This window comes from Bombus huntii, chromosome 6 (genome assembly GCF_024542735.1).
Source record: "Bombus huntii isolate Logan2020A chromosome 6, iyBomHunt1.1, whole genome shotgun sequence".
NCBI lineage: Eukaryota > Metazoa > Arthropoda > Insecta > Hymenoptera > Apidae > Bombus > Bombus huntii.
The window spans coordinates 8539020-8556856 of record NC_066243.1 but is presented as its reverse complement, the minus strand read 5'-3'; the positions used below and the strand labels follow the sequence as shown (position 1 = coordinate 8556856).

Here is a 17837-nt window from a genome sequence, read left to right as displayed (position 1 = left end):
GTAATTAATAAAGTTTCCTCGATGGATACTCTGATCGGTGTCTTTCAATTTCATCGAAAAAGCAAAAAATGTTAAAGGACAACTGGTCTTGATTCAACAGCAGAGGCTTGTAAATCTGTTCGGTTTTTTTTCGCGAAGGAAAAATCGTGTGAATTTAATGACATGAACTTGAATTCCGTTATTTCTACGCGGTTATAAGGCCGATCGTTTCCACAGCACGTCGCAGTCCAAGAGAACAATTAAAATTCTCCGACAGCGACGGCGCAAGATCGAAGCAAGGAACGATAACAAGTTTGAACGCGTCGCGCGTGAAAACCATACGATTCGTGCAATCCCACGAGAGCCGGGTAATGTTCGCAAAAAGCTAACCTCGCTTCCTCGAGAAAATATCTTAAGTTTCGCCTCGACGCGGCGCGGCGCGGCGTCTGGTTTGATCCTCTTAAAGGCTGGTTTCTCGCCCTGCCCTTGCTTCCATCGTTTCAACACGCTTCAAATCACCATTAACTATCATCAAACATTCTTATTAAACATCTGATGGATCAACAAATTCCAGAAAAAAAACAACGTTCGAATTTAAACCTCCGTATTTTTCTAATTCCCAATCCCCAATGACCGTTCAAAATCTGCCGATATTTCCAATTCAAAGGCGCGCAAAAATGCATAGAATGCGCGTTAACTACAAAAAGCTAAAAAATATATCCAAAGTATAGTACCTCTTGTAATATCTAGTAGATGAAACAATTTTCCATCTAGGCTCCATTCTTTTAAATTACATCCACGAGAATATGAATTTGCATAAATATCTGGAAAAAAATAGCGCGGAAACTCGCGAACGGGACACGGGTCGTAGCGATCGATCCGCGGAGAATGTAACGACAACGATCGATACAGAACTAAAGACTGGTCTGGATGAACTGGAAAGAATCGTAAATCGAGCGAGTGAATGGGATTCCATCGGTTTTCCTCGAACGAGCATTGCGCGCTGGTTAATTGTGACGGATTAGAAATTCAAATGACGATACCGTGCGGCCGTAAAACCGGCGTAAATGAGTTGGAAGAGCAGCGAAAAGTGTCGGTAAGTACAGGGACAGATGTAATTCAGTGGGTCCGGCGTCGAAGGACACCGCGCACACGCTCCTAGGATACCGATATCCTTCGCGCACTTGGTGGCGCGGTTGAATATAAGTCATGAATTAAAGATCAGTCGGAAGGGGATTCTAATTAGCTGGTACACGTGGAACCGGGATTCCTGGCGCACCGTGAAAACGTATCGGTTTAATTGGAAAGAAGTTAAGCGTCTTTCAGCACCGCTGATCCGTCCGAGGCTCGAGCTATTTCGAGACAACGATACTTTACTGAGACCAGAAGAGACTTCGTCTAATTACCAACCAGCTCTTCCGAAAGACGGAACAAAAAAAACTGTTGAAAAATGTTCCTCCTACGATCGAATTTAATATCGCCCGAAGAGGAATATCGGCGGTCCGATAACTTCTACGATGAATTCTTGTCTCTGTAAAAGGTGCACTATCGGCCGAAACTATTCAAACGCCGGTGCCTTTCGATAAGAATTTAATTTAATTAAAGAAATTATGCATGAATCGAACTGCACTGATTTCGTTCCTTAGATATATTTATCATAGCTATGTATAGTGGAATGCAATTCGAATAATTTTTTTAAATCTCTCCCTAAAATTTGAAATCCAAATTCATGAAAAAACTGACGTTAATGCAAGCAGTGATATAATGGTACAAGGCAATGGTATAATGTATAGGGAATAATAAGACATATTACTGTCAAAATATTTGACTCATTTCTAATTCAATAGATAATCTCAATTTGCAGTTCGTTCACTCTATAAATTTTCAATTAATTTGACAGTTACGAGTTAGTAACATACTGCTACTACAGGTCGAACGAAGCATCCGGATTCTTATGAACGGTAGGCGTATAGAGACATGTGGCGCGTTTCAGCGGACTCGTTTTTGCAGAACAAGAATCGTTCGACTCAATTTGGCGAGGAAACGATCCACAGTTGCCCCACGAATGACCAATCCTATTGATTCACCGTTATTTACTCCAATTCTTGCTCGCGTTAAACGTACAGGGCACCACTTTATATTAAGTAGAATTCATTGTTTGCCTTTCGAAGAAACAAACGTAATCGGTCGTTATTCCGTAGAGCCATTTATCGTTATTATCTGTAAGAAGAACATGTTCATCCTTTAACAGCATGGAAATGAAACGTGAAAGCACAAAGGTGTCGGAGGTTTCGTTAACGACCGCGATTCCCAATGCAAATCGTCCCAGAGGAACGCGACTAGCCAGGATTCGCGCGGACGTTTATTACGAGCAAAGGTGACACTAGAATGGACCACGGTGGACGTGGCTTTTTGCCACATCGTCGCCGTCTCCACGCGGTCTGTTTCCTTGAAAGGATTAGGAACGTGTCGACGATCCCGGTTTTTGCCACAACCGCTCGCGTAGTGTGGAAATATCGCGCTGGAAAGAGGAACCATTTCGCGGTTATTCTCGACTATGAACTCGCCTGAGCCTGACGTAAAAGCTCGGCCGGCGGTGTACAGTTCCCCAGACGCGATAAAATTCATCAAAGTGGCCGAACCCGTTCTCTAACGAACACGTGGACGTTCAATATTTCCCTCGACATTGTTGCACGCGGTACGAATACGGTTGCTTTAAAGAAACGGGAGATTCCTCGAGACGTTTCTATTACAACATCTACCTTGTTACGTTCTTCCGCGTCGTGACCGTGTGTAATAAAACTATCCCGCACAATAAAACGGTACAGAAACAAAATTACAAGAGCAGGCCAGACCATTGAGGAAGACAGGACAATGTATTTCCTCTCAAAGCACGACATAAAATGCCTATGAATTCGCGAAAAAACTTACCCGCTATCGACTCTCGTAACTTGTAGCTTATTCTCTTTCCGCGATTGATCGTAAACTACATAAATATCGTTAAAACACAGTAGACTCGATCGATACTAGAGCGAATTCCATAGGAAAAACAAGGGTGAAAGAAAAGGGGTAGGAAACTTAGGCAAGACACGTAACGAAGAGGAGAAGTGCGGCTGTTGCGCAGGTTTTTGTATCCGTTCCCTTCGAGTATCGGCTTGTTTTTGCGGCAATCGACGAATTACACGATTCTATTAAAGATAGTAACAGTCACGGATACGATTCTCGTCTATCTACCTCTTTCTGTCTCTTTCCATGTTGCGTTCGCATCGATTCGTTTCCCCCGCGACTAACGCTGTTCGTGACCGTTCACCGCCAACCCATACGGGTTTCACGGTCATGAGGTCTTATCTTTCTTAAACGCTCCTTTCTCCTCCGCCTGCGCCGATGGAACCCCGTCACGCCGGCGGGTATCTAGTTTCGTACTACTTCGACGCGTTTAGCCTTGATGGGGAAGCCGAGTAACCGAGATGATACGTAAAAGATAGAGGTGAATTGCAGACACGTCCAGGTGATTCCGGATGAATCGTTGCCCCATTGATGGATGCGGCTCGTTAATCAATAACGCATAGAACGCGTGAACAAGCAGAAAATTCTACCAGGAGGCGTACAAGGGAAGAACGCGTTAACGAGGATTACATTCGGATCGTGATCGCTGATATCGATTCGCTTTACAGTTTTTACCAAGACTTTACTCACTTGTTCTTGGAAGTTTTAGAAGCAAATTCATTCTGCGTAAACCCTTTCTTTGGACTGCTAAGACCCAGATAGTGAAGGAAACTAGTAAATGCTACTCGATTTTTATGGAAAGCTTTCCTTGTCTATCATCGAATTAATCGCAGATGGAAAGGAAGATTTCTGATTAAACTCGCAGCTCGAACCGCTTAAGGAATCCCACGATACCGAAACGTTCTTAGAACTTGAATGCTGTTGAATTACTCGGCCGAGGATAGGATTGTTGCTACTACTTACTCGACAAGCAGTATCCTGCAAGTCACGTTGCTCTTTCATCAACAGAATGGGGAAATACATAGAGAAATCCTTGAGACGACGTAGTAAAACGACGAGGCCGCGTCAATCAAGAGGAGGTACTCGAAGCACGCGCCTTTTAAATCTTCGTTTCGCCTGCGACCAATTAAAAACTGTGATTCTAACTTGCGACCAGAGTGGATATAGAGATCTGTCTAGAGAGAACTGTCGAGTAGTGGGAAATTGGTAAAAATAATATTCATAATATATTAAGAATGCTTTAACTTATTAATCGGGTCGTTCCTTAACCACAGACTTTCTAATTATACAGTAACGACCGAATAAGTAAAGATCGTATAATTATGAAGTGGAAAATCAATAAAGAAGAATTATTTCTAAGAGAGGTGATTCGACAATTTATGATCACATTTCCAAATAACTGGATCCTTCGCTCAAAGCTAAGAATCAAAGAGAACGAGTTGATTCATCTTTCTCGATGAACAACTTAAACGATCAAAGATTCTTGGCGAATTTCGTAAGAAATCATAGAGCGTTGAAGACAGCCAATAATAACCTCGACGAAACAAGAATCTTCCCCGCGAGGTGCTGGTTCGACTTCCACTTACATTTCTCGTAACCCAATACCGTCGCGTTCGATCTTATCCCCCATGTCCTTTAATTTCCTACGCAGCGTCATTACGTCGTCGATCGCGACGGAATTCCAGTCGATCGACAGAAATAAAACGAGGAAAAGAAAAGAGGACGAGGCAAAAGTAAAAGAAGAAGGGCAGGGGAGAGGTGAGAGATATCGAGAATGGAAAAACGCAGCGACACGGAAGGGATTCAAATGAACTGGAAATCGAGAAGGCGCGATCTCGAATATTCTCGACGTTTCTCGAGAAACTGTCGATCCTCTCCGGCTGTCCCCGTTACTCGTCTAAGTTGCACGCGAACCAAGAAAATCTGGCGATAATTAATCGACCCTACTCCACGATACTCGAACCTCCCCGGAGGAGACGGTGCTCGACGTCGGCTAATTGATCGCGATCCGCTGTTCTTTGATTGATCGCTTAATCGACCGGAGTGAAAAAAAAGGAGATAGAAATAGGAGACCAACGGAGTGGAAAAAATTGGAACACGCTAAAACCTCGATCGCAAAAGTCCTCGACGAGACAAGGTGTACGCGACTATACATATACGTATGTACCCTACGTTCATCTCGAACGCGAATCTTTGTTTAGGAGTTCGATGAACGAGACTGCAGCTCCGAGAGGACTGCTGGTGCATTGGAGTAAACGGAAATAATTATTCCAGCTTTTCGACGTCCCGGGTCATGTCGACAACGATTATTGACAAGCGTAATTTCCGTTATCGTTCGTCTATTAATTAGACCGCACCAGCGTGGTTTTCCCGTTTGTCGTTATTTGTCGGCAAATATGTTGAAACGTGTCAACAAACGGTAATAACGTTCGGGATTGTTTCACAAATTCGAAATTAATGATAATTTCTTGAATGAAAGAATACATATATATTATAGCTACGCTGGAAATAATTCGATTTATCGGAATTGATACAGAAATTTTCCAAGCACCGGGCTAAAAGCACCGTTATAGTTAGGAGTAGATTGAAAATGCCACCTGTCGAGTAGGGAGAGAGGGTGAAGATTAATTCGTTTAGGAAGTCAGGTGAACCGGAATCAAGGGTTCGCCTGACTTCCTAAGGGAGAGGAGAAATTTCGATGAAGGTTCGATCGATGCGTTAAACCCGAGAACAAGAAGCTACCGGCGGCATAGCAATGCGATTTCATGTTTCGAGTTATTACATTCGAACGACGTGAGACGATCGTTTCTGTACTGGCAAATTGTGCATGTACTAAAATCCAATTGCGCCGATGCACGACCGTAAAATACACATGGAATGGCTTCAAACGTTTCCTGTAACCCGTCCACGATCCCTAATTTTCCACAAATATAATCTGTCTTTCTGTTAGAAAACCGAATATCCAGCCAGACTCTACGATACCTCTTTCCTATCCTAAAATTGTTTAAAAACTTGTATTTGGAGATGTATGATATGCTTTAGAATATAAAAATATATAAATCTTTTGGTTGGCGGTATTAAAAATCTAAGCAGAATGAACTCGCAAAGAGAATCAAAATTATTAACAAAATATTAAAGAAACCATCTTTTCTCAAAATGTTGATTGGCAGACTTGTGCTATTTTAGAATTCATGTCTCTTTAGAATTGCCCTCTTCAATAAGTAAAAGCACGTTTTAAGGAGGATCACACTCGAAAGAGCGATCTTAAGATACATACTCGAGTCAAGATATGTTTGTACTGAAGATATTGGTACTAAAAGATACTCCTACACGCATGGTTCGATCAAGACTAACGCAAGAGGAACGACAGAAAAGGGGACGAATCCGTGAAGTAGACTGATCCTCGCCGAGCAGTCTCGAGGCTTAGTGTCAACAATGATATGACGTGATATGCAAATGGAAGATCATTCGAAAGAGAACGATACGTGGCCACCTAATGAATATTTACTCGCGCTTGAAGACACCGAAGTACGGCTACGGATATCGGGGCAATCCGTACGACGATTAAACGTATAATTTTCGAATTAAAGTACCGATCAAATCGTTAAACAGTTGTCCCATGCAAATGGAAAGTATACGCCAAGTAATGGTCGCTCTTTGATCGAACTACCTTTTTCTCTTACCTTTACTTTTACTCTTTTGGTTCTACTTTTCTACATTCACTAATAACCTCGTTTTCGTCGAATTTTACAATAAAAGTTTATTATATGACAAATAAAATGGCTTTGAATGTTTTAAGGAAATCTTTAGCATAAAAGTAGAAGAAGAAATTACGTCGAGCAACGATGATTCTCTCATATTCTTCTCAAACATAAGAGATTTCCTATTTTCTTTCTTCTAGAAGATAATGCAAGGTACGCAGTACTGCAATATTTTAATAATGAATTTTTTCGTAATTTTTTAGATAGAAAAGATATTTAAACTCACCTCGGTTGTAACATCCGTCAATTAATCCAACAAGTCGTCCAACTCGATTTCCATCAAACACTGACACAATCACGTCCCAAAGATCACCTCAATTGCCAGCATTGAAATCACCGACATCGTCGAACCCCCAGCTTCGAATGCCTGGGCACGTAAACCGAATACTTGGAGTATACGAACTAGCCTCGCGTTAGCGACCGTTTAACACGGACAATTATGTTAACCAAGGAAGCGAGGTTAATCGTCGTTCTCCATTGTTTGCTAAAACAAAGCGTGGAAGATCGCGCGCGAGCCTCCTTTCTCGCGACGTTCCCTCTACCCTTTTTCGCTGGTTCCGGACCGTTAATCCATCACGGTTCACGGCGTCGACGAGAGAGAAAAGCATCCGTGACAAATCGAAGATGGTGCCAGCCGCGAAAGAAGTTGCATTAATTTAACACATGTTCCTCTATGTCCGATTGCACGGTGACAAATACGGCACGACTTGACTGTGAAAAAGCCACGAACAGGAAGCAACCTCCCACGACGTAACCACGTGCTAATCCTCCAGTGAAAACCGGTGCTTCCAACTAATCTTCAAGATCTTGCAAACGGTATGACAGAAAGACTGATTAAAATCTCCAACAAGTATCTTCCGTCTTCGAACGATCTGCAGTTTAATTAATTTAACAAATTAAAGACGTTGTAAGATTTCCAATGTAGGAGAATACTCGTCTTTTACGGAAAGAAGAGTATGTGAAAGACTCGTTAATTAATTGTACCACGTGCTTCTTCGAGTTTCTGGTCCCCCGACGCTCTCGCCGTCAGGTGCACGTCGCGGTGTCAAGGTAACCACGTGCAAACGAGACGGCAGGACCGCTGTCGCCTCGAATTACACCGACTTCACTCCACTTTCCTGACTCCCATTCCACCAGCTCCTCGATGTTTTAATTCAGTACCACTGACCACCTTTTCAAATAACACTGTTTGACAGTCTCACCACGTCGAAGATATCGATCTCTGAAACACAAACCTTTCGCGTTAATCGAAAACGAAAGATTCACGGATTCATCCTCGAACCTCTAATCGGCAGACGTAAACGATTATCGACGACACGATTAAACGAACTCGGCACGTTTCTTTTATCCTTGTACGAAGTTTCACTCGTGATCGAACACAGACTAATTTTTTGATCAGATCCACTGGAACTTGCCGATTTCGTTTAGGAACGCATGGATCGAACGAATGCCACCTAAGTTCCGGAAGAGACGCGTGCACGTACCGGCGCGTTACTTCATCGAGTTGGAAGAATAGCAAAAGAGGTGGAGTGGACGTGGTGTTCACCAGCGAGTGGTGGTGAAGCGATGCTGGCCGCGACGATGCCGCTGGGTGGTGGTGGTGGTGGTGGTGGTGGTGGATAAGAAGAAGAAGAAGGAAACACAAGAGGAGGTGTGCTTGGCGCGATCTAGCCGAGAGTGGTACCAGCGGCCACTGAAGAAGAAGTGGCGTGTGCGGATCGCACGGCCGGGTGAAACGAAGACAGCGGCCTCGAAATGGTAAGAGACAGAGAGCAGAGCGGCCGAAAGAGAAGTAGACGGGAGTAGGAGGGATGGGAAAGGAAGAGGAAAGAGAGGGAGAGAAGAACGAGAAGAGGGAGGAAGGAGTAAGATCCTCGGGAGAGCGTCCTTCTTGGTAGAAAGGGAGGACGAGGAATGGTCCGTCAAATGGTATCCCTGCGTACCGAAACCGTTGCCCACCTGAAAATCCTGGCTTCCTTCTTCCTTCTTCTTTTTTGCCATAGCTAATTGTACGGACGTGACATCGTGCTTATGGCGTGGAGCGCGTTCGAGGACGCGTTTCGAGAGATATCGGATCGTGTCGAATGGGCAAGAACGAAGAAGAGATAAATTTCTGTGTAGAAGAAGAAAGATTGGTAAGATATCCTTAATAGAAACTGGTTCTGAGTCGACATTGCAATCGATAATTGAGCATGTACAAAAAGCATATTGAAAAAGAAAATAATAAAAAAAAAGATAGATATGAGAGTTTTAAAAGAAAAAGCGTACGAATAAAAGTGGTAAATACTTGCGAAAGGAGGAAAGGAAAAAGCACTGGAACGGCAAATATTTGTGGTAGGGAACTGGCGAAACTTACGACGAAACGATACCGGGGACAGTCACGAGTCGCATTCTCGTATAATTGTTAAGTACGAAAGCATCCGGGATATCCTCAGGACGAAAGGCAGAGAGTAGACTGCAGAAATCACGTATAACGAACGAGATATTCCAAGATTTTCCACTTTTCGACGTCTGCGAAGAAACAGTTGGCAAGCGGTGTGCGCTCGCTTAATTTGCAGATGTGCTCGTCGTCGACGACAACCACGGCTACTCTTCCCTTACGTTTCTGTCTCGAGCGACCTGCATATGTGCACCCATACACAACACTTCCACCAACTTTATCGCTCTCGAATTCTCGGAGAAATTGTTTCTCGTCTACGTACAACTTTATCGACCATTTTTTACCATTAAAAAGACGTTGGAAAATATGTTAATTGCTGTATATAGATCATTAATCAGTAGCCAAAGGTGATAACCGACAAAGATGGTAATTCTTCGAACCCGAAATTTCGATACTTTCTCTTCAACTAAAGCGGTATCCAACATTAGAGATAATCATACAGGTTTAATGGCCTTTGATTAAAGACAAGCTAATAAATCGCCCAGCCTCTAATGATACCTCTTCTACACCCGACGACAACCAAATCCTACATCTATCTAGTCGCTCTTCCTGCCTGTCCGTCTTCGCCGGTATGTACATCCGCGCGGCAGGCACAATATCCAGCAGGTTCTCGCGATCGTTCTTTCCACGTCGTGTAAAAGCACAGGTACGCCTCGTAACAACGTCGTGGTACAACGATAGAAGAGACAGAACCCACGACAGGATATCACGTGTCTCTAGTGCGCGTCCTTTAAGTCCATGGATCCGCGGCCGTCCGCGATGCGCTTTTCACGGTCTTCTGATACATTGCTACCGTTTCGAGGAGGGTCCCTGTGCATCCTCCAGCCGTACAGACTGCCCCTCACCGAAGGCCTTGTATTATGGTAAACGAGACATCGGAGCCAGAGGCTGCCAGTCACCGGTACTCCTTCCACTTCCCTCCGATTCTCTCCTTTCCTCGTTTGTCTACTCGCAGTTGTCCTCCCCACGTTGCCTCTTCCTGCTTGCTCCCGTTACTGCCTCCCCGATGTCTTCTGTTACAATCCTCCGTGTCTCGCTGCTCGAACTCCAACCGCCGCACCGTCTTCTTCGAAGACTTAATAATCTTAATGAATTTGAGAAATTCGAGCAGTGATCTCGAAGATAAGTATGTACTTGGACGGATCTTCCTCTCTGGCTACGTTAGAATTTCTGAAGAACACCGAGAAAGGATCGTAGATGCGATGACTGAATCACGCAACTAGAACGTGAACAAGAAGAAAACGCGTTAAATCTCGTTATATCGCTCGTTTTATTCTCCTCTGCGCCATGAGATTACGTCCGATTTTACATTCAGTTTTAGTTTCTGACTTCTAAATGCAACGTTTGAACTCCGTGATTCTGTCTTCTCTGGACGAATCGAGTCCATCGCTACTCCTCAAGCTTTATGCCTCAATTTCCGTCTCTGTCCCTCGTTTAATCTCGTCCCCTTGATCGTCCTCTTTACCCTCGCTCCCTTTCGTTCCATGGCTCCTTCTTTTTGTCTTCCGCGTGCTCTGTCCCTGCTCCCTGTCCACCTTCGCTCTTGTATTCTTCCTCTTCGACTTCGATGCTCATAAGGGGAAGGGGGAGGATCGTTGCGTCCGCCTCGCTTCTGTCGCGCGACGATGCATCACGGGGCCCTCTAATGAAAGCCTTTTCTCCGACTGCCAATTAACCCCCACGCGACACCGGCCAAACGGAAGAAAATAGCGGACCGACGCGACGCGTGCACCTATACAATCGATCGCTTCTGCCGCGCCACCGTGTTTAATTGTACGTCGTACGTCGTATCCCGATGTTTTCTGTCCCTCTGATCTCCCTTTAAAACATATTCAAAGATCATGAGCCGAGAATAAACGGAGGAATCCATATGAACAAACTTCTCTTCCATATTTAACCTCGCGATTCGCGTTCTTCGCGTACTTTAAATCTTACAAATGTATCTTGAATACATTTTAAGACTACGAAACGATGTATAAGTAATAAATGTAGGTAGATAAATAGATTTCATCAAACTGATTTAAATAACTCGCTGCGTTTTATGGGACTTGTATCCAGACCGATTAAACGAAGGTTAAAAAAAAAAACAAATAACCAGAATGTACGCACGTGCTTAACAACAAAGTACTTAACAGTACACGTTCCCTCCGCATGATTCTCCAAGAATTACAACTTACGGTTATTCACCGTCTTTCTGATATCTGATAAAAAAGAACAACGAAGGAAACAGCGTGACGTGATCGTAAGCCTGCTTGTAATACTTTCAGGAGAGCGCGAAAATTACGCTAACACCGGCTAGAAGCCAGCGGCGGAACACGTTCCATCGATGTATGTACGTACATCGTAACATTACCTTCATCAGATAAACGAAATTCTTCGTCGAGAAATAAATAAAAAGAGAAAAAGAAAAAAGGAAGAAAGAAAACGGCGGAGAGGAGAATCTTAACACGAACGTGAAAAATCAGAGGGCAGAAATTCATCTTTGGCGAGACGTCCAACACCCGGGACACTAATCCGACGATAAATACGCTCAGTCACGGGTTAAGGGAAGCGGGTACGTGATTGACAAGTCAAACGAGTTTCGCGCGATCCACCGACCACGATCGATCATCGCGACTATCCACGCAGATCTCTCGATCGTCTCCAGAAAAAATCCACGCGACGCCTTCTCTTCTACCCCGTGTCTGCTCGACTAACCCCCACCGTCCATGTGGGACGTTGCAACGTGTAACAAATAACGTTAACGATGCGAATCGCAGACTAAGATCACACGCCGCCGCCGATTATTAATTGTTTTCATTCGTCAAACGGAACTTCACCCGAAATTACTGCCTTGAGATTCGATAAATCCACGATTATCAGATATAAATATAGACATAAAGATGAAAAGATGTGAATATTGAATCGATTATTCGAAATCGGAGGAATGACGAGGGGCTAGGTAAAAAAGTAAAAAAAACCTGTGGGGGAAAAACAAGAGAGAGAGTGAGAAAAAGATGCGTAGAGCGCTAATTAACAAAAGGGGAAAAAATAATTGTCCCTTGGTTCGTCGATATCTCTCCACTTGCTAAGAATAATTACACTCGACAAGGGACCCGAGCTTGTGTCGCGTGTATGAATAAAAGAGGACGGCCAACAAGGTGCCGGGAGACCGTTTAACTTTGTGTTTGGGACCGCCTACCCGACGCCCAGCCTTAGGGGACACGATTGCGCCTCGCCACTTTCTAATTTACCATCGAGTTTCGCCAGCTGACAACGCGCAATTTCTCCATGCAACACATCGACCCTGTGCAGTCTCGGAACTTGACAATTTTCAAGCTGGGAAGCTTCATTTGGTTTCGCCCCTTAATAAGGAATTCTCGAAAAAAGTATCTTTTTATCCTTGCTAAGTTACGCTTAATATCTTCATTTCCTCCATTCAACAGTTCTTAAAATCTTCTCTGCCTTCTAAACTTCAAACTATGTCCCTCGAAATTCATCAAGGACTCTCTCTCTCTCTCTCTCTCTCTGAAAATAATTGGTCTGAACAGAAAATCTGATGATTATCTATGTAAAGATAAATTTAAGGATAAATAAAGAAATGCAATAGAAATGAATGTATATAATCTCCGACTTCTTTGATTTGACGAATAGAATTGTCATGGTCCTGCCGAAGAAGAACATCGCGTTGAAGTTCGACAAAGTACGAGGAACACCCGTTATATAAATCTGGTCACTGGATCGGCTTAAACGCTCCTCGGGGCGAACTTTTACGAGACACGCATTCGTTATCCATTAGGGTAAGTATAGCACGTGTGGTGGGTTCTGGCCGGTGTTACCAGAGCCGAGTATACGATATTCATGCTCTCGCAAGCCATTCCGGCTGGCGCGTGTAAACGGCGGGCATAATTGAATTATCATTCGAACCGCATGAAAGACAGCTAAAGCCCAGCCCCGGTAATGAGCGAAATAAGCGTAACGCCCGCTCGGCAACGCGGTTTCAAAATAACCCCGGTATATTTAGGCAACAATGGGCCCCGATAAAAGCTGGTACGATAATTCCCCACGGCCTCAACCACACCCCCACTTTTCGCCGAATTATCAACGCTCGATGACGAAACAGCATTACTGAAATTAATACATAATTAATTCTAATACACGGCTAAGGCGAAGCAAACATCCAATCCTTTTGTTTTCTTTATATTGATGTCGATTTCGATACTCTCGAATATTCTACATAGTGATAATTATCATTAGATTCACGAAAAAAAGAAAGAAAAACTTTATGTACAAGTAGGTACTATATGTTCCTAGATTTTACAAGTTCTGAGAAAATACATCACGCAAATAATTGAAATAGTTTCTGTTTTTATCTGTCTAGATGGGTATGTAATATTCAGATAAGCCAATTCCCATGGTATTTTATTAATGGAAGTTTAATTGCACGTGGTGATGCTAATTAATAATCCTCTCCTCGACCTCCAATAAATCAAGTCAATTTTCAGTTTGATTAATTTCACCAGCCGCCGTCCAAGTTAATTTCTTGAAAATAATCGGTATAACATTTAATTAAGAGTTTCACACAAATGTAGCGTAACGATCGAGAATTCCATGCGCTGAAGCTCGTTCGAAGAGTACCGTAGAATACTTGTTTGTTTACTACAGCGATAAATAACCTGTTTAAAAAAACAACAATTTATGAAAAGAATCACGTTATGAATCTTAGGTTATGTGAAACTTCTAAGGAATATGAAGCAAAATAAGTACGTTGAAAATCATTCTCATCGTACAAGAACAAAGTTCAAATCAAATAATAAAAAGTTACTTTTTCATATAAGAGGAATGAACGTAGTCAGTTTCTCTCAGCTAAAAAAATTCCTAAACCCCTCTTGGTAGCCTCTTCTCACAGATGTTTGAATCAAGATTACAACATTCTTGCTTTTTCTCGTTCCCCGGGTGAAGATTAAAATCTGGACCGGCAAGAGCAGTTGGACCACCGCCATTTTTTTTACCGTGTAACATTATACCGCGGGTCATTTCCATTCAACGAACACATGGCACACGAAACTTGCGAGAGAAACACTTATATATACATACATACGTGTAAAAAGAATATATCGAGTAAGAAAGAACAGAACCGCTATCAAACGATCAGGAAATTCTGAAAATGTTAACGCGTTGACACGGGCCAACTTCGTTTCTGCCATATTTTTTTTTTCTTTTGACAAATAAATCATTTGAAAAATAATTATTGCCTCAGGAAATTAATAGGAATTATTTTCCTTTGATTTAAGAAACTGTTCATATCGTATGTACCCTTCTATGACACAGAAAAAGAACTAAACTTACTTTAACTGTATCGTATATTAAAGCTACAAATTACGTACAAATTGCCGCAACACGTTGTCCGCATATTTCATCTGACGACACAGAAATCAAGAGGACGTTTAACCGTTCGTTACACCGACGCACGTAACCTGCTCTAGCATTTAAACGAGGATGTTACAAACACTGCTCCTAAATAACATACACGGGAACTAGTAATGCTTAATGGAACAAAATCAAATCAAAGAAGTAAATCTTATAACTATAAAATTATACATACCTAATCCATAATAAAATTCCAACTCTTGTTGTTGCAAGTGTGATACGCCAATTGATGCATACAACTATTTATTGACATCACAGGTCAACTAACTAGAAATAACACACAGTATTTATTTCATAGAATATTATATTTATATTTGCTTGTGACAGTATTTCGCCATTCCAAATAAAAGTTATAAACTAATAAGGAACGTCAGTTTTCACATACCTTGCTTTTTGTAAATGCAAAAAAAGCATGTCAGATGGCGTCATTTGAAACAATTCCGCGCGCATTTTTAATTAAACAATACTGGAGAATAGAAATGATTCCCTTTCGTTATTGCAACTCCAAATTTATAACTTTAAATTATTAAATAAAATTAACTTATTCTGTTTAATGTATGGCTTCCTAAGATATTTCTCTGTATTTATAAAAAGCATCCTTTACAAAATTATTACTATTCTAAAAATGACTATAATTTCAATACATATTTAATCTTCGATTAAACGGAGGTATTATCGCCATCTATGTGTACTCGTTTCAGTATTAAAGAAAGTAAACTGTTTTGAGAAAGTTTATAAAAATCATTATTCATATATGAAAGTATAAAATGACTAATATTGATCGAAAATAAAACATAGTTAGTAAGGGAATTGATTAAAACCTGATTAAGTCTTGCAAAATTTATCGACTGAGAGCAGACAAGACATAGACGATAATAATAAAATGGTAAGAGGGCTGTAGAGACGCTGAAATGTGTGAGACAAAAATCTGTTGGGTGTCATATCTATCCTATACCTCATTTATGATTTAATGTGGACTGTTTACATTGTGAATATCTGAAGAATTTGAGTTTTATATGTCTCAGAAATTTATAGAAATATAAGAACATCAGGAAAGAGATTTTATTTTTTTTTAGTAGTTTTGTGAGAGGTGTATACATTGACAAGTTGAATTAATATCCTTCTACTTGAAGCAATAACTAAACAAATAAGAAAATAGACATGAAAGAAGGGCATAACGTGTCTAATATAACAAATGATGATTATATTCACGAAAATGGAGAGGTAACTTCGTAATTGCATATTTCATACAATATTTTAGAATAGAAACATTATTATCATAAATAGCTTTGTAGTATAGGTTACAAGTCTTGTTTAAGAGGTTACATTTGTGTTTACTTAAAAAGTATTTAACCTTCCATGTCTGACAGTAATATTTCATTGTTTAACATGTTTCTACTGTTGTATATAATTATCGTATTAATAGTAACATATATGTGTTGTGAATTAAGTTAGTATGAGTTTATTTATGCACTTATAATAGGCTGTTAATACAGAGGAATCTCCAGCAAAGCAAAAATTACGTGGATGGCTAAATCGAAACTTAAGAATAAAAATGACAGATGGGCGTATTTTAATAGGTGCATTCTTATGTACTGACCGTGATGCCAATGTGATTTTAGGATCATGTTCAGAATTTTTGTCAGAGGATCATACAGAAGCAAGAACTCTTGGTTTAGTAATGATACCTGGTAGACATATTGTAACAATACATCTTGATGCTTGATGAGCAATTGTTTTGTTTAAAACTAGCTATAGAAAATTTATTGTCCTCTATTTTTTCGAATTATATAGAATTTTATTATCTCTGTATTTCTAAAAATATACTCAGTAATGTGAATAAGATTACTAAAGAAGAAAGTAAGATGTGTATATAATTTATTTTCAACATGTTGCTACTTACTGTACAAAAACTTAAACATAAACTATAAACTGTAAACAAAAAATATTTCATCAAACTAGATGAATTCATTTGGTTTCTCTTTATCTGCGGATTCATTATTTATTTTACTGGCTGTAAAGAAAATGTAATAAAATTAAAAAGAATCAATTTATTTAATAGTAGCACTAATTTCATTATACTTACAATTTTGTATACATTCTTTTTGTACACCACAATATTCTTGTTCAAGTATCATAATATGATTAACTTCTTCCTTTATAATCCTTAATGCATCATCTATTCTCTGAGTAAGAGTGAAAGACAAATTATCCAATCCTGACAAGTAACTTAATTCTGAAGCAGCTACTGCCATTTTATGAACATATTCAATATATCCTGTTAATTTCTACAAAAACATATTAAGAATATTTTTAATAAATCTAATATCCCTATATAAATTTATTTTATCTTTTCTTACAGTTAAGATTTCTTTTTTACTTTGTACTTGTGACCTTAGTTCAACTATCATGTCCCAATGTGAATCACTAACATTAAACTCTAAGGTTTCCCTTGAAAGGGTAATTAATTCACATAACAATTCCCTGTAAAATATTTTTATGTGATTTTGATATAACAAAAGGGTTTGTCACACTTCAATAAAGTTACTTAATCCTTTTTATTTTACATGAAGATTTACTTACTTGTATTCTTTACTTGTTTTCATTATGGCTGTATATGTAACAGTTAATGATTGAGTTGCACTGTTAACAGCATCTATAGTTGATTGTTGTATCATATATTCAGGAGTTAATTTTTTTATATCAACAGGTTCAAATTGTAATTTATCATTTTCTGTGGGTTTATTAGTTTCTGGTTGGTTTACAAATGTAAAGCTAGTAGCATACTGCATAATAAAAAAAAGTATTAACAAAGATAAGATATAAGAAAATTAGAATGTTTTTAACTAATTCAGGATTTTACCATAACAGGACTAGCTCTTTTCAATAATACACGCAGAAGTTGACGCAACGACATGACATTAATAAATAAATGTTCCTTTTCATAAAGTCATTAAAGTCAGGGTTAAGATACGTGATTGTTTTGAATAACACCGACCAAATAATTAATACATCATGAAAAATGAATTTTTGATTCACGTATTTAAAATTGTAACATACATATTTTATTTGCATAAAAATCCGTCAAAAAATAGATGTTAGTACCAAAGCAACTTGTATTTATTTCCGAACTATATGTAATATTTTTACGCGACTGTGGTACGATCTAGCGACATGACACTAAATCAAATATAATCACAGCTTTCAAATTTTAAAGATATGCGGAAAGAATCTTAATATAT

General features: G+C 40.2%; 3 protein-coding genes across 7 annotated transcripts in view; 1 reads left to right on the top strand and 2 right to left on the bottom strand.

Annotated features, from left to right (window-relative positions):
* Positions 1-15401, bottom strand: part of LOC126867028 (unconventional myosin-IXb) — a 91598-nt gene extending 76197 nt beyond the window's left edge. For 2 of the 5 annotated variants that reach the window (XM_050621113.1, XM_050621117.1), the window contains exons 1-4: positions 14771-15401; positions 14553-14682; positions 7731-7968; positions 6973-7618 (exon numbers count right to left, since the gene is read on the bottom strand). The gene's annotated coding sequence lies outside the window, so the exon portion shown is untranslated. Of the gene's footprint in view, positions 1-6972; positions 7969-8230; positions 8935-14552; positions 14683-14770 lie in introns of those variants that run through there. The other 3 variants (XM_050621114.1, XM_050621115.1, XM_050621116.1) reach the window with 3 other exon arrangements.
* A 157-nt stretch (positions 15402-15558) lies between these two features.
* LOC126867081 (N-alpha-acetyltransferase 38-B, NatC auxiliary subunit) lies at positions 15559-16649 on the top strand. The gene is made up of 2 exons (XM_050621221.1): positions 15559-15819; positions 16079-16649. The coding sequence occupies exons 1-2, from the start codon at positions 15757-15759 to the stop codon at positions 16319-16321; spliced, it is 306 nt and encodes a 101-aa protein (XP_050477178.1). The 5' UTR covers positions 15559-15756; the 3' UTR covers positions 16322-16649.
* On the bottom strand, positions 16457-17747 carry LOC126867077 (uncharacterized). Its single transcript, XM_050621217.1, has 5 exons — positions 17459-17747; positions 17179-17381; positions 16956-17079; positions 16682-16883; positions 16457-16609 (listed from the first exon to the last, which is right to left on the bottom strand). The coding sequence occupies exons 1-5, from the start codon at positions 17510-17512 to the stop codon at positions 16554-16556; spliced, it is 639 nt and encodes a 212-aa protein (XP_050477174.1). The 5' UTR covers positions 17513-17747; the 3' UTR covers positions 16457-16553.
* Between the last annotated feature and the right edge of the window lie 90 nt (positions 17748-17837).